Source organism: Eublepharis macularius, chromosome 15 (assembly GCF_028583425.1).
Source record: "Eublepharis macularius isolate TG4126 chromosome 15, MPM_Emac_v1.0, whole genome shotgun sequence".
Classification (NCBI taxonomy): Eukaryota; Metazoa; Chordata; class Lepidosauria; order Squamata; family Eublepharidae; genus Eublepharis; species Eublepharis macularius.
In genome coordinates this window covers 42,357,093-42,370,765 of record NC_072804.1, presented here as the reverse complement: position 1 = coordinate 42,370,765, position 13,673 = coordinate 42,357,093, and the positions used below count along the sequence as shown (strand labels likewise).

The 13,673-nt window shown below is 45.7% G+C and overlaps 1 protein-coding gene and 3 non-coding genes across 6 annotated transcripts in view; all 4 read left to right on the top strand.

Moving 5' to 3' along the window:
* PUM1 (pumilio RNA binding family member 1) overlaps positions 1-13,673 on the top strand; it is a 62,591-nt gene that overhangs the window by 28,531 nt on the left and 20,387 nt on the right. For 2 of the 3 annotated variants that reach the window (XM_054998824.1, XM_054998826.1), the window contains exons 7-13: positions 569-839; positions 1,904-1,997; positions 4,345-4,461; positions 7,296-7,447; positions 9,438-9,576; positions 10,794-10,937; positions 13,301-13,591. In XM_054998824.1, coding sequence (XP_054854799.1) covers positions 569-839; positions 1,904-1,997; positions 4,345-4,461; positions 7,296-7,447; positions 9,438-9,576; positions 10,794-10,937; positions 13,301-13,591 — 1,208 coding nt within the window. The remainder of the gene's footprint in view (positions 1-568; positions 840-1,903; positions 1,998-4,344; positions 4,462-7,295; positions 7,448-9,437; positions 9,577-10,793; positions 10,938-13,300; positions 13,592-13,673) is intronic. The other variant, XM_054998825.1, reaches the window with a different exon arrangement.
* On the top strand, positions 2,094-2,180 carry LOC129343758 (small nucleolar RNA SNORD103/SNORD85). Its single transcript, XR_008598333.1, has one exon. It is a non-coding gene; the product is annotated as a small nucleolar RNA SNORD103/SNORD85 (small nucleolar RNA).
* LOC129343756 (small nucleolar RNA SNORD103/SNORD85) lies at positions 5,929-6,014 on the top strand. Its single transcript, XR_008598331.1, has one exon. It is a non-coding gene; the product is annotated as a small nucleolar RNA SNORD103/SNORD85 (small nucleolar RNA).
* LOC129343757 (small nucleolar RNA SNORD103/SNORD85) lies at positions 8,075-8,162 on the top strand. The gene has a single exon (XR_008598332.1). It is a non-coding gene; the product is annotated as a small nucleolar RNA SNORD103/SNORD85 (small nucleolar RNA).

Below are 13,673 nucleotides of genomic sequence, written 5' to 3'. Positions count from 1 at the left end.
AAAAGTCTAATAAAATAATAAAAGAACAAATATGAGGTTAAGCAGAGGCAGAAAAGTGGGGAGGGGATAAAAAGATTGCAGGAGATCTACGAAGTTTGGAGATCCGCAAAGTTTGGCTCGTTTTGCTGGCCAACCGAAACTTGTGGTCTCTACTTCCCTACCCCTTTGTTAACGTGTTAGGAGGGATCAGGGAAGTCTCTGATCTCATGCTCAGTTTCTTCATTTGCAGTCATGGGTCAATCTTCCACTGCCATCCCAAGTTTTGACAGAAATTAAAAATATGTCTATATTGTGCTGCTCCCCAGAGTCAATTGGAAGCTCCTCCGCAGAACAACAGCAGAGGCATTATTGTGCCCCCCCGCCCCCCCGCTCCACACACAGAGACAGGGCCCGAGGAATCGCACAGCGTGGCAAGCGATTTTGCCTTTGTTGAAAAAGAAAAGATGAGACGCAGCAAACTGATTACGTTTTTAAAAGCCATTTTAAAATTGCTTCCGAGAAGTCAAGAACTCTTCTTTTCTTGTGCCTTCGTGTCTCTTCAGTCATAATTATTTTTCTTTCTCTTCAGCCGGACTCCTGGGAATTGCCAGAATTCTGCAAGCGATGTGGATCTTTTAGGGCCAAACCAGAACGGATCTGAGGGCTTAGCCCAGCTAGCTAGTACTAATGGTGCCAAGCCAGTGGAGGATTTCGCTAACATGGAGTCACAGAGTGTTCCGCTGGACCCCATGGAACATGTAGGCATGGAACCCCTTCAGTTTGATTATTCCGGCACTCAGGTACCTGTGGACTCAGCTGCAGCAACTGTGGGATTGTTTGACTACAATTCTCAGCAACAGGTGGGTCTTCATTTGATTAATAGCAGAGCTCTTCCCCTGGGCCTGATCCGTCTGCGCCTCCGCCATGTTCTTTTGCATGCGGCAACATGGTTTCCTTACCTGTCTTGTCACCCCTGATTCGGGGTTCTTACAGTGTAGGCTCTTACGCCATCAGATTTGAGAAGTGCACTCAAGATCTTTCCCCAAATTTAGAAGAAGCATTCAGGCTGGGGAGTTTATTCCATCTCATCAGACAAATGTTTCACTGGGAGCCTGAAGGAAGTCTATGCAGTGAAAGCCAGTTGTTTGCTTTCTTATAAAAATTGCCTTGTGCCTGTCCATTGGTGGCTCAACAATGGGTATTGCCTGAGGATACCGCCCTTCTCACAGGCTGGGCCTTAAATGCCTATAAGAAGGGGAAGAAGCAAAGTCAACCAGATCTTTACTCAGCTTCTTCTTCCCAGCAAGCATTCTTTCTCCCACTTCCTTCACTGCTTGAATTGCTCTTTAAGAAAGAAACTCTTATAAAGAGGTTTCCATAGCAAGACATAGTCAGTGTTGCTTTCGTTCAGAGAGGATTGGCTGGTAGCGTTCACTGTCACCAGGGCGCACAGTTGTTTGCTAATTTAGTTGGCTTTAAAAAGGAATTACTGGAGGAGAGGTCTTCAGCAGACATGAAGATGAGATGAAGCCTCCATGTTTAGGGACAGTGTACCACCCAGTATCAATAGTGGGGGGGGGGCAGCTTTGTCATCTGAGCCCTGCTTTGTGTGGGCCTTCTGGGGAGGGTGGAGGATCTGTTTAGCCACTGTGTAAAAAGAGGACACTGGACTGCATAGACTCTTAGTTTGAGGTGGCCCAGCCGCCCTTTATGCTATTTGCTGAGTTAGCCCAATAGGGTAACATTAGCACAACTCAAAGTTATTGGGATCTCTTTATTTTTAAAAAATCTGTTCATTGTAAGCTGTTTCTTTTCGTTCGCAGTTGTTCCAAAGACCGAATGCGCTGGCTGTTCAGCAGCTGACAGCCGCGCAGCAGCAGCAATATGCTTCTGTTCATTGTAAGCTGTTTCTTTTCGTTCACAGTTGTTCCAAAGACCGAATGCGCTGGCTGTTCAGCAGCTGACAGCCGCGCAGCAGCAGCAATATGCTTTGGCAGCCGCTCATCAACCACACATAGGTAAGTCCTTCGGTCCTCTGTTTAATATTCAAAGCCCGGATCATTTCCCTTTACCTTCCTGCATCCCTTAGGGCACTTATCCAGAGCTCACCTGTGTCAGGCTGCGATGACGCACTTGCCCTCACTGAGAGCATGGCTCTATAACGACAGCTTTTTTTGTGTGTGCTACTCTTCTGAGCCAGATGTGGTTTTGAGCAGCTTGCAGTTTTTAAAAGCCAAGTGTTAGTTTAAAGGTCAAAACAGAAAGTGGGGAGACGTCTGCTATAGAATCCTCCCAGAACTTTTCAAAATATTCATAAAAGTCACACACAGGCTCGTTTTGGATCAAGGCTTCTCATCAGGTTGGGGAGGGGAAAAGAAGAGACGTAATTCTCCATGCTGTAATTTTGCCTGCTACAGGAAACCGAATATGGGCACACATCCGAATGAGGCCCCTCACATGGATTCTGCTAGAAGTTTGAATCTAATAAAAGGCATAGGCTTGGATCCTTGGATTTGATCCCACAATGCTGGCACCTCCCTCCAGCGCATGAGCCTCTTGCATCAGAGGAAGGCATCATGCGCTGTCAAAAGGTGCCATCATTAGCAGAACACATCCAAGGATTGATTCCATAGCTTTTATCTTGAAGCTTTGATTGCTTTTATCTTGTATAGAAGCACCTGGTGCTGATTTTTCTCTTCCACTACTCCCAACCAAGCTGGCTGAGACAATTCTGTGTTTTTTTAGCTCAGTTTCCTCAGTAGCATCAAAGAACTAAAAGGGACGTATATACTTAATTGGTTTAAGGGTATATAATTTTTAAAAAGGGAGGGGGGAGATAACCCCGAAGCATCCAGATTTGAATGTAAAATGGACAGAGGTGTTAGGCAAATCTGTGTTTATTACTTTCAACCGAGTTTTTGAATGTAAAGACAGTTTACTTCTTAAATCCAAGATTTAATGTTCTCTTTTAAACATGGTAAGCGATAGGATTTTTTGCATAGGTTTAGCGCTACATTGACTTTTAGAGGAGGGGGGTTGTGGCTGTGATAGAGCATTTGCTTGGCATGCGGAAGGTCCCACATTCAACCCCCAGCATCTCCATTTAAAAGGACCAGATAGGTCCTTTGAAATGGACCTTCTACCTGGGCCCAGGGGGAGCTGCTGCCAGTCTGAGTAGACAAAACTGTCCTTGGCGGACTGATGTCTGACTCAGTAGAAGGCAGCTTCGTGTGTGCGTAGAAGCTATTTAACTGTCGTCTTTTAAGATCACTGTGCATACTAAGGAATTGATTTTGACACTTTAGTCTTCCTTTCATTCATAAATTGGGATGCAAAGAAAGGATGTGCGAATGCCTGAAAGAACTGTATATGCCTTGAGTTTTATGTTCAGACTTCCTGAGGCAAGCTTCTTTGCAAACCACAGCTTGTCTTTTGGGGACGGAACACGCACAACTCCAGCAACGGATGTTGTGGTCCTCCCCTCCCCCTCCCCATTTGTTTCCCAGCCATAGTCTTTGCCTCCCTTCTGTCTCTTATGAGACTTTGCTAAGAGTCTGCTGTTACGACTGATGCCACCTTAGCAGCATTTCTTAATTGCTCTAAGGAAAGGCTCAGAACTACAAAGGAATATTGTTTTGTAGTAAAAGTGATTTGGTAGTTTTCTGGACTTTTTTTTCTTTTTTGTTTGCTGTGGCTGATTCTCAATTGACCTTGAAAGATTTTAAAAAAAAACTTTTTTGATGTTATTTTATGGCACCCTAGAATTAATATAAAAATACTAACTCAGGAGTTAACACATCAGTTTGTTGCTACATGAAAAAGTCGGTGGATCCTTGGGCTTGCATGCTGCCTCCCCTCCCCCCTCTTCTTTTTCAACATGGCCAAATAACTAGATAGTTCCGAGTTTGTGGCAAGCCATAATTTGCCGTTAACATCCAAACAGGCAAACAAAAAAGTGTATGCTTCTCCTGCGATCCACAATCGGAAACTGTAGTTTGATTCTGGTTTGCAGGGCAAGCGTGAATACTGGTTTGCCAGTTGGGCTAAAACAGCAAACCATGGCTTTCTACAAAAACTTTCTAACTTTCTACAGTTAGCCTGCTGTGTGTAAATGGAAGGGCAGGTGACTCCAAGGATCCTCCAGACTCATTCACACAGCAGACCACAGTTTGCAGTTACATCTGAATATGTTCCAACAGCTATACATGTGAGGATTTATCATTGTTAGTTTTTTTCAGTGTAGCCATTGCTCAAACCCAGTTTGAACCCAGTTCCTGACCTGCCCTAGATAGTTAGCTCGGTCACCAAGCAAAATAAACGTTTGATAGGGGCTGTTGTTCCAGTCAAGTTTGTTTTTACTGACAGGTATGTTTTCAGCAGGTTTAGCTCCTGCTGCCTTTGTGCCCAATCCATACATCATCAGCGCTGCGCCACCCGGAACGGATCCCTATGCAGCAGGGCTTGCAGCAGCTGCAACATTAGGTGAGATACGTGCCCGTGATGGCGGGTTTGAAATAGCCTTGGGCAATTGTGATGCGATGGTAAACAAAACATAAAACCGCCTTATTGTTGAATGGTGTTCACATGTAGCAATGAAATCCAGGCAAAGGCTTGCATGCTGCTGCCTCTGCACTTCTTCCTCTCCCCTTCCTCTTGTCGCCTTCTGTCGCTGTCTTAAACTTCCTGATCTCCAGATCATCCTTGCTTTACTGCATGCCAGAACTGGAAACTATTGGTTAATAATGATTTTCCAGGTCTAGTTTGGAAAGCTGGCTGTGGTTAGCAGGAGCCAGGGTTTGCTCGATTTGGTTGTGATTTCCTGGCTTCGATTTCCTGGTTTCTGTGGGCCAGGAAATAACGAGAGCGGATTAGAGAGAGCCCATGGGGTGGAGACAGAGTGGGAGCTTGTGTCGTGTTCCTGATGGCCAGTTGGTGGTTTAGATGCAATATCTAAACTGAGGCACAGTCCAAAGTGAGCCCATGAACTGGACCACAGGTAAGACATACGCACACATGGTAGGTCTCTCATATGCTATTTAAACCTCGCAGTTTCAGCAGCTGAAATTTAGCCGCTTGATAAAGTAAATGAATGGCTTGCAGGACTTCAGCAGCTGAGCTTCCCCCCCCCCCTTCCGCACTTGACTGTTGCATTTTTTCCGCAAGGAAGTATCTTCTTTCAGAATGAAATCTTAGATGAATTGCCAGGGCATTGATGCATATGCAGCTTTGATTAAAGAGAGGCTATAGTCAAATACGTTTTCTCGATGAATATTCCCTTGCAGGGTCAGCCTGAGAGACTTCGGCACGGTTATATAGCCATGGTATTTGACTAATAGGGGCATACATCATGAATTAGTTATCCAAGAGCTTGTGTTAAGGCATCACTGGCTGTTTAACTGCACCTAAGAAATTGGTTCCCTCCCTCTGGTGGGAATTCTCTTTCCAGGTCTTGTCCATGGTTCTGTGCTCCCATTGACTCTGACATTAACTGCAAGGCTAAACATTTTTTCCCCCCAAGCTGAATTCAAATTCCTATTGACTAGTGTCTGTAATGTCATAAATCTTACTGACAGTGAAGGCAGGTAAAGCTACTTGGGCTGGAGAGAGAAAGGGAAGAGAAGGGTGCAGCTGACTCCCAAGGCAGTGCCTTCGTTACATCTGCTACAATCCACATGATTTATTTATTTCATTTTTACTCAACTTTTCTTCCAAGCAGGGGACCCAAAGTGTCTTACCTTGTTCTACTGTTCTCCTTTATATCTTTTCAACGACCCAGTGAGGTAGATTAGACTGAGTGTGTATAACTGGCTTAGGGTCTCCCAGCACAATTCCATAGCAGAGTTGGGGGACCCAGGCAAAGTCTGTGTATGGGCTGGGTGGGTGGAGACATGATCTTGGCCCATCCCATTCTGGCTGGTGGCAGGTCTTTGGGTTCGTAACCTAGCCACGTCTGGCAGTGATGATGCACTTGCCCTCACTGAGAACCCGGTTCTGTAATGAGAGCTTTTGTGAGTACTCACCTGCTCTGAGCCAGACACGAGTGGTCTTCAGACCGTCAAAGCACTTGTGTACCGTCTGGCCTTCCTCAGTTTCCTAAAGCTCTGGAGGATCAGCTGCTGAGGCTTTGGAGTAAGGGACATCCAGCACCAGGTATTGGCTTCCCCCCCAGATTTAAGCAGCATGGGTGGTGAAGCTGAGTAGGTAGAAATGTTTTATCACTTGATGGAATATAAAAGAGTACGACCGAGGCAGGAAAGCAGTCTTATTGACCATAAAATGCGTGTTCATTGGAGAAATGAGAACAGCCAGGTGCTCATAAACCAATGGGACTTCTCTGCTGATGAGCTGGTTGAAACATGAGCAGCGGAAAAGAATGTGGTCCAGTTCAGATGTTAAGGGCCGCGCCATGCTTGGCTATTTGCTTGTCCCTTGGGTTCATGCGTCCTGATTCTCTAGGCCCAGTTTCTCAGCAAACCCTACGTTTCTGTTCCATCCCAACCATCCAGCTATGTTTTTCTGCTTGCCCTTGAGGCCGGGTTTGGAAACCGTTGTGCTAACCCAAGGACTGTTGGTATTTTGCCATATCATAATTCAGTGTTGAATGTGAACTGAGTTCATGATTGGCCAGTCAAAGGCTGCCTTTTTAAGGAGAAAAGCATACTGTAGGACTAGGCTCCACATTGCTCTATAATTCGCTTCTGCTTTTTGGGTCTGCCTTCTCCATTCATAAATTAGAATTTTCCTTTTAATAAAGGGCGAACAAACAAGGTGTTCAGATATTTAGTGGTAATAAAGGTTTCCATCTAACTCAGAAATTGGTTAGGAGCAGTGCACACATGTGACATTCTGAGAATGGGATTCCTGACCTGGTAAAAGATAGAAAGAAAGGATTTAAGTCAAACTTATGTGCATAGACACAGAAGCTTAACAGGAATTGTCATCGCACCCGAGCTTGCGTAGATATCAAGTGATGTGCTTTCACTGTACTTTTTGTCTAAGACCACAAGCTTTTGGGAATGGAAGCAACACATTCTGTATGTCCCTGCCTTTCCCCCAGGTTTCCCCTTTATAGAACTAGCAATAGGCCTGTATTCATCTCTTGCCTTAAAAACCCTATGGGGGGGTCTCCATAATTCAGCTGCGACTTGACAGAATCTTCCACCACCACCAAAAATCACTGAGTCCCAACAACTGCCCTGCTCTTAGGTCTCTTAATGAGGCATGAATGCCAGGCACGATCTGGGCATACATTTTGGATGGAGATAGTTGTGCAGCCCGCAGCCTCCTTATAGCTGTTGTCTGTTGGCATTTTTTAGGGCCCGCCGTCGTCCCTCATCAGTACTACGGAGTTGCTCCCTGGGGAGTGTACCCTGCCAGTCTTTTCCAGCAGCAAGCAGCCGCTGCCGCCGCGGCCACAAACTCATCCAATCAGCAGACCACTCAGCAGACCCAGCAAGGCCAGCAGCAGGTGAGTGGCAAGTGTTTTGGACGACTGCCGAAAGCACCGACATGTCATGGCTCAGTGGTAGAGCATCTGCTTTGCATGCCGAAGGCCCCAGGTTCAGACCTTGGAGTTTCCAGTTAAAAAGGATCTTGGGAAGTAGGAACTGGGAAAACTGTGTGAACTGAGAAGAGCTGCCACTACTGGGATTAGACAAAACCGAGCAAGATATACTTAATACAAGGCGGATTTGTTCCTTTGGGGATGCAGCATTTTTCAAAGATGCAAGACCTCTTTGTTGTCTGTCTGGCAATGGCTGCAACACGAGGTTTCTCAGTGGTAAGTGCAGACCTTTGAAATTACCTACAAGAGGGTAATTGCATTAATTATCTTTAGGAAGGCCTGCAGGAGAGATCAGCTTCTGAGAGCATTTGGTAGAGGGTGCATTTGTTTTTAATTCGTATCAGTTTCAGATTGTATTTTTGTTTTGTTTGTGCAATTGTTTTGTTAATGGACCTTTGTGTTTGGGTCCTTGGAACTTGCTATGCTGTTAGCTAAGGAGAGAAGGCGGGCAAGAAATGTCTTAAATAAACTTGGTTGAATCATAACAGTAAACGATTCTTGCCATTATGTTTCCTGTGTTGCCCTCAAAGGTCTAGCAGTGATGACACTCTTGCCCTCACTGAGAACGCTGTTCAGTTATGAGACACGTTTGCTATGTACTCAGATGTGCTGAGCTGGACCTTTTTTAAAAAAAAAATGCTGCCGAGATTTTAACAATAGGCAATTTCATCCTCTGCCTTGAGCATGTGTATGCTCTTTAGCTTGCTGCATACAAGGTAGTATAATATTTTTGTGACGAAATTTCGTCACATACTGTTTCCGGGAGTTGCCCATTTTTGTTACGTAAGTATAATATTTTTGAGCAATATACGTTCATTCAAAAGGGGGTCAGTTCCATAATTACGGCAAGATTGTTATGCGATATTGCGCCACTCTTGGCTATGGTGCCAGGCTGTTCAGCAAAAGAGCTACTTAACTGTTTCCCTCGCTGCGGGGGGAGAGAGAGTGTGTGTAAAATCTGGCTGCTGAGACTAGATCCAGACTGTTGAAAGAAGTCTGTTATCAAACGTGTACAAATACTGTAATTTTTTTTGGTGACCATACTATATGTATTATTTGGTCATTTCATTTATACCCCGCCTGTCTCCCCAATGGGGATCCAAAGCAGCTTACATTGTTCTTTTCCCCTCCATTTGATGCTCACAGCAACCACTCTGTGAGGTGGGTTATGCTGAGTGTGTGTGACTGACCCAAGGCCACCTTAGCAGGCTTCCACAGCGGAGTGGGGATTTGATACTGGGTGGTCCATATCCCAGTCCGACCCTCTAACCAGTACAGTGCTCTGGTATGACTGAAAGAGGCCCATTGGCTATATAATAAAGCTGCATTTGCCACAGCGGGTGCTTTTAAATGCAAACAAACAACACCCAAGATCCCTTTGATTTACTAAACTGAGGTCATATAAATGATCATTTAAAAAATTCAGCAAGATTCATGGTAGGACTTGGATGGCTTCTGAAGTTTGTAGGAATGCAGGCTGAGAGCTATTCATAGCTGGTTATCCAGGGATCCTTAGATTTATGTTGCTTGTGGTATTCAGACATTGTTTCTGGTAGCCTGGAAGATTGCTTTCTGCTTCCTATAGGTGTCCCTTATGTCTCTGGGTGGTTTTATAGGGAAGGAGCAGCAGGCCCAGGGTATGTCTCTTGCAATCCCTCCTCTCCAACCCACAACAATGACTCATCATAAGACACAGCCTGGTGCCATTGTAAAAGAGGTGCATGTTGATGCTTTGTGCAAGACCTTCTGAGAACTGAGACCTTCTGTGATGGAGGCGTTTGCTGCTTCTCATAAGAATTAAATTGGTGGTTTGCATTGTGTTTGTGGAGAACCCCCCCCCCCCGGGCTAAGCCAGATATCAAGTATACTTGACGGTGTTGTTTCCTTGTCTAAGGTTCTTCGTGGAGGAGCCAGCCAGCGCCCTTTAACACCAAATCAGAACCAACAGGGCCAGCAAACCGACCCATTAGTGGCCGCGGCAGCTGTGAACTCTGCTCTTGCTTTTGGACAAGGGCTGGCAGCAGGGATGCCAGGTAGGAGTTCTTGTCCGCTGGTGCTCACAGTGGGGTTTTCTTTGTTTCATCCAGCTTCTGCCAGTTTTCCATTCAGCCTTGTTTCTGCTATCTTGGGGTAGGGGTGTGCACTGATTTAAAAAAAAAATCCAGGTGATTTGGATCTGGGTTTAAAGAATAAAAAAAATCTGGGATCCCTGAAATCTGACCGAGGTTAGAGAATCCCAGATTTAAGTGGCTATTATTCCCTATGGGGAATAATATCTGTGGAGCCTAAGAGGTCATTTTTAAGCAGTCTCCACCAAATTGGCATGAAACCGACTCTTGTCCACTAAAGACCCCCCAAATTTCAGGAGGATTGGACCCCAAGGTCCATTTCTGTAGGCCCCTAAACAAGCTGCTCCCAGCCACTCTCCATTGTTTCCTATGAAGGAAACGTTTCCAAGTCCTTTAAACTCCATGGCTCCCAGCCCCTTGCTTGGGATTTTCTGGTTTGACATAACTGCTTTATTTCTGTCCATCCAGAGAACCCCATAGAGAACCCCATTTTTGAATTGCAGAATGCTGGCCTTGCCTTTCGCCCTCCCCTTTATTCCCCTGCATTCTGATTAGTTGAACGCTAACCAATCATGTGTGTCCCCCCCCTCCGATTTTAAAAAAAAAATTAAATAGCAGCCTTGGTGCCCTTAAAGACAAAAAAAAAATTAAAACCTTTGTAAATTTCCTCAGCAATCAACTGAGGAAACTGACCAGTCCTCAGGGGATGGGCTGGGGGAACTGTCCAGTCCTCAAAGCCCGCAGCAGAATCTGGGCATTTTTCTAGTGCAGAAATAAAAACGCCACCACTTTGGTCCAACTCCCTCAAAGTGCAGAACTAAAGAATCGAAGCGGTATCAAGCCAGAACACGTGAATAAACCGGATCCAGTCTTCATGGGTCGAAAACACAGAGAGCCCAATGTAATGTTCCCCCGGCAGAAGAGGCCAGTGTCTCCCAGGCCCTTGTTACAGTAAGGTGTTTTTTGTTTCAGATTCCTGCTTCGCAGCAAAGTGTGTATGATCAGGGGGCAAATCATTTGGTTCCAACCATTTCTTAAATGAATCCAGTGATGTTTCTTTACCTTTTGTTTATGTGTATGGTGGGGATTTGAAGGAAATGTGTTACTAGTGTGATGTACGATAAGAGGGAAATGAGATGTCTCCATTTTGGTGTCATTCTATGCTTTGCCTGTCTTTGTAGGCTATCCCGTGCTAGCTCCTGCCGCTTACTATGACCAAACAGGTGCTCTTGTGGTGAATACAGGGGCTAGGAATGGCCTGGGAGCCCCAGTCCGACTGGTAGCCCCCGCTCCTGTTATCATCAGTTCCTCAGCAGCACAGGCAGGCAAGTTTTGTTCCCACTAATTGTGTTTCTGTACGTGATGGATAATATTTTTGAGTCAAACCAGGACTGATTGGTCAGATGGAGCTGCAGAATCTCAAAAGGTTTGGATCCACTGGAAGGTCTATGTAGACCGAAGGTATTTCAGTCTGTGGGGTGAGCCTCTTCTCCTACCTCTCCTCCCCATTGCAGCTCCAAATGTTCCCTGAAATGCTTCCCCCTCCCCCACAACAGATCTGTCCCAGGAAGGGTAGAAGTGGTAAGAACCTTGTCCCCCACCCCTCCCCAGAAACATCTCAGGTAGATCCAAGCCAATGTGTGGCTGGTATAATGTAGTTGGGAGGAAGGGTTTAGAGTGTTATCTGTTTTTAGGCACGTTGAGGAGCAAGAGGAGCCTGTCTACTAGCAATGGGTTTCACTAGAACCCTGGGCAGATCCAAGGCTACTGATAGAGCTTGTTCAGGTTGAAAGCCAACAGGTGCTGATGAGCTGTAGTTTGCAGGGATTGATCCCATAAGGATGATTATCTAAAGAGTCTGAGTTATCAGGAGGACAGACTAGAAGATGTTGGTTATTATATAGAATCGATAGCAGGTAAAGGACTGCAGAATCATGAGTAATTTTACCCCTTTGCCTCTAATTGGATTTAAAAAGCAGCACAAAATATGTGGGTGTGTTTTATATGTCCTTTTGATTAATTAATTCTGGAACGTCATCTGAGTGAATCGGACAAGTAAAAAATATGTGACCTAATTTTTTTTTGTGTCACATATAAGTTCATTTATTTGCTAATTGTATGATTAGCTTGTCAGACTAGGGACAAAGAGACTCTGTTTCAAACGTCCACTCTGCTATGAAGGTCACTGAGTGACTTTAGACAGATGTCACAATTAGGGCTGTGCACGGGTGGGGATATTCGGCATGCTGGCCCTGCTTCAGGAATACTGAAGCTTTCTGAATCAGGTCCGCTTCAGGTATCTTTACCCGAAGCAAAACCCGAATAGCACAGCCCTAGTCACAATGTCACACTCTTAGCCCATCCTACTTCACAGAGTTGTTGTGAGGATAAAATGGGAGAAGCATGTTTGCTGAGGAATGTTGGGGGAAAAAACATACACACACATGCACATGTAACGAGTCCAGTAGCACCTTTAAGACTAACCAACTTTATTGTACAATAAGCTTTCGAGAGCCACAACTCTCTTCGTCAGAAGCATGTGAAAGGTTTGGAGAAGAAAGAGTAAGGGGGACATTGTTGCCTTATTTCATTGAGTCTCATTTTGTAGGATGGTTAGCCATCAGTATGCCCAAGAAGAGCTAAGTGTACCATATTGATAGAAGAGCAAGATCTGGGTCCAATAGTACTTTAAAAATTGTAATTTTGGGCCTGGTCTACATGGCATTTAGCCCTGCTCAAGGAGGGAAATGAAGGGTGCCTTGCATCCCATATGCTGCACCTTCAACATAATCCACAGTTGCCCTGTTCCACCTCTGGCACCATCCACATAGTGGCCTAATACCCAAATGGGGCTTAGTTCTACATTGGTAGGCTCAGTTCGCATAGTCAGCCTCTCAGGTAAAGTTTGGGGATCTGAATCTGCATGGGTTGGGTTCAGCCCATTTGAACATTACAGCATCCTGTAGATGGATGGTAGCATTGAAGGTAGGACAGGTGGGCTGGGCAAACAAGATAAGGTGCATTCTCATCCAGACTCCCTAGGACATGTAGGGTGGACCACTGACTGAACCATCTCATTCTTATGTTTATCACTGATGCAGTCATCCAAGGACACATTTTTCCCTAAGAAGAGACACCGCTTTCTCTTCAGGGCACTGCTTAGGTCACCAAACCTCCGACTTCCTTTAGTGAAAGCTGAAGCCTTCCTTGACTCTTTCAAATCCCCACAGCCACCCTCCAAAGCACATTCAATAGCCTATGTTGCTTGCCCGTTAGAGCAGCCCAGACTCGTGCAGAGATGCAGCAGGCATCCTCGTGAATGGAGTTTCTTTCTGCTGCATCACTGTGCTTTGGGAGAGATTGCAGCAGCATAGCAGACCTTCATCCATGGAGACTGATTTTAGTAAGGGTACGTACTCATGACGCATGCAACCCCCTCTTGAGGATTGGTGCTCCAGCCTCCCAAGGGATTCTTCAGTGTATTATTGCTTGCTGCACTCCAAGAGTTTGCTAAATTAAGGAACACAGTTTGGGAATAACCAGTCAGGGTGTCTCATAGGAATTGTCTCTGCAGTCTTGGTCAGATGAAGGCTATTAAGTAAATAGAGCATTGTAGACAAAGGGAATCCAAGCTGCATTCGGTTTAGGTGGTTCTTTCATTTGCCTTTGTGTTTTTATTTTTCTGTAGCCGTGGCAGCTGCCGCCGCCTCAGCAAATGGTGCTGCCGGTGGCCTTGCGGGACAAACCAACGGCCCATTTCGCCCTCTCGGGACTCAGCAGCCCCAGCCGCAGCAGCAGCCCACCAGCAACCTGGCCTCCAGCTCCTTCTACGGCAACAACTCCCTAACTAGCAATTCCCAGAGCAGTTCGCTCTTTTCTCAGGGCTCTGCCCAGCCGGCCAACACATCCCTCGGCTTTGGGAGCAGCAGTTCACTTGGTGCTACGCTGGGATCTGCACTAGGAGGCTTTGGGACAGCAGGTAGGAGGCAGAGCTGGAGTTTTGGAGAAGAGGAAGTGCATGTGTTAGATGAAAAGCAGGAGGGAGGAATAAGGATATGACT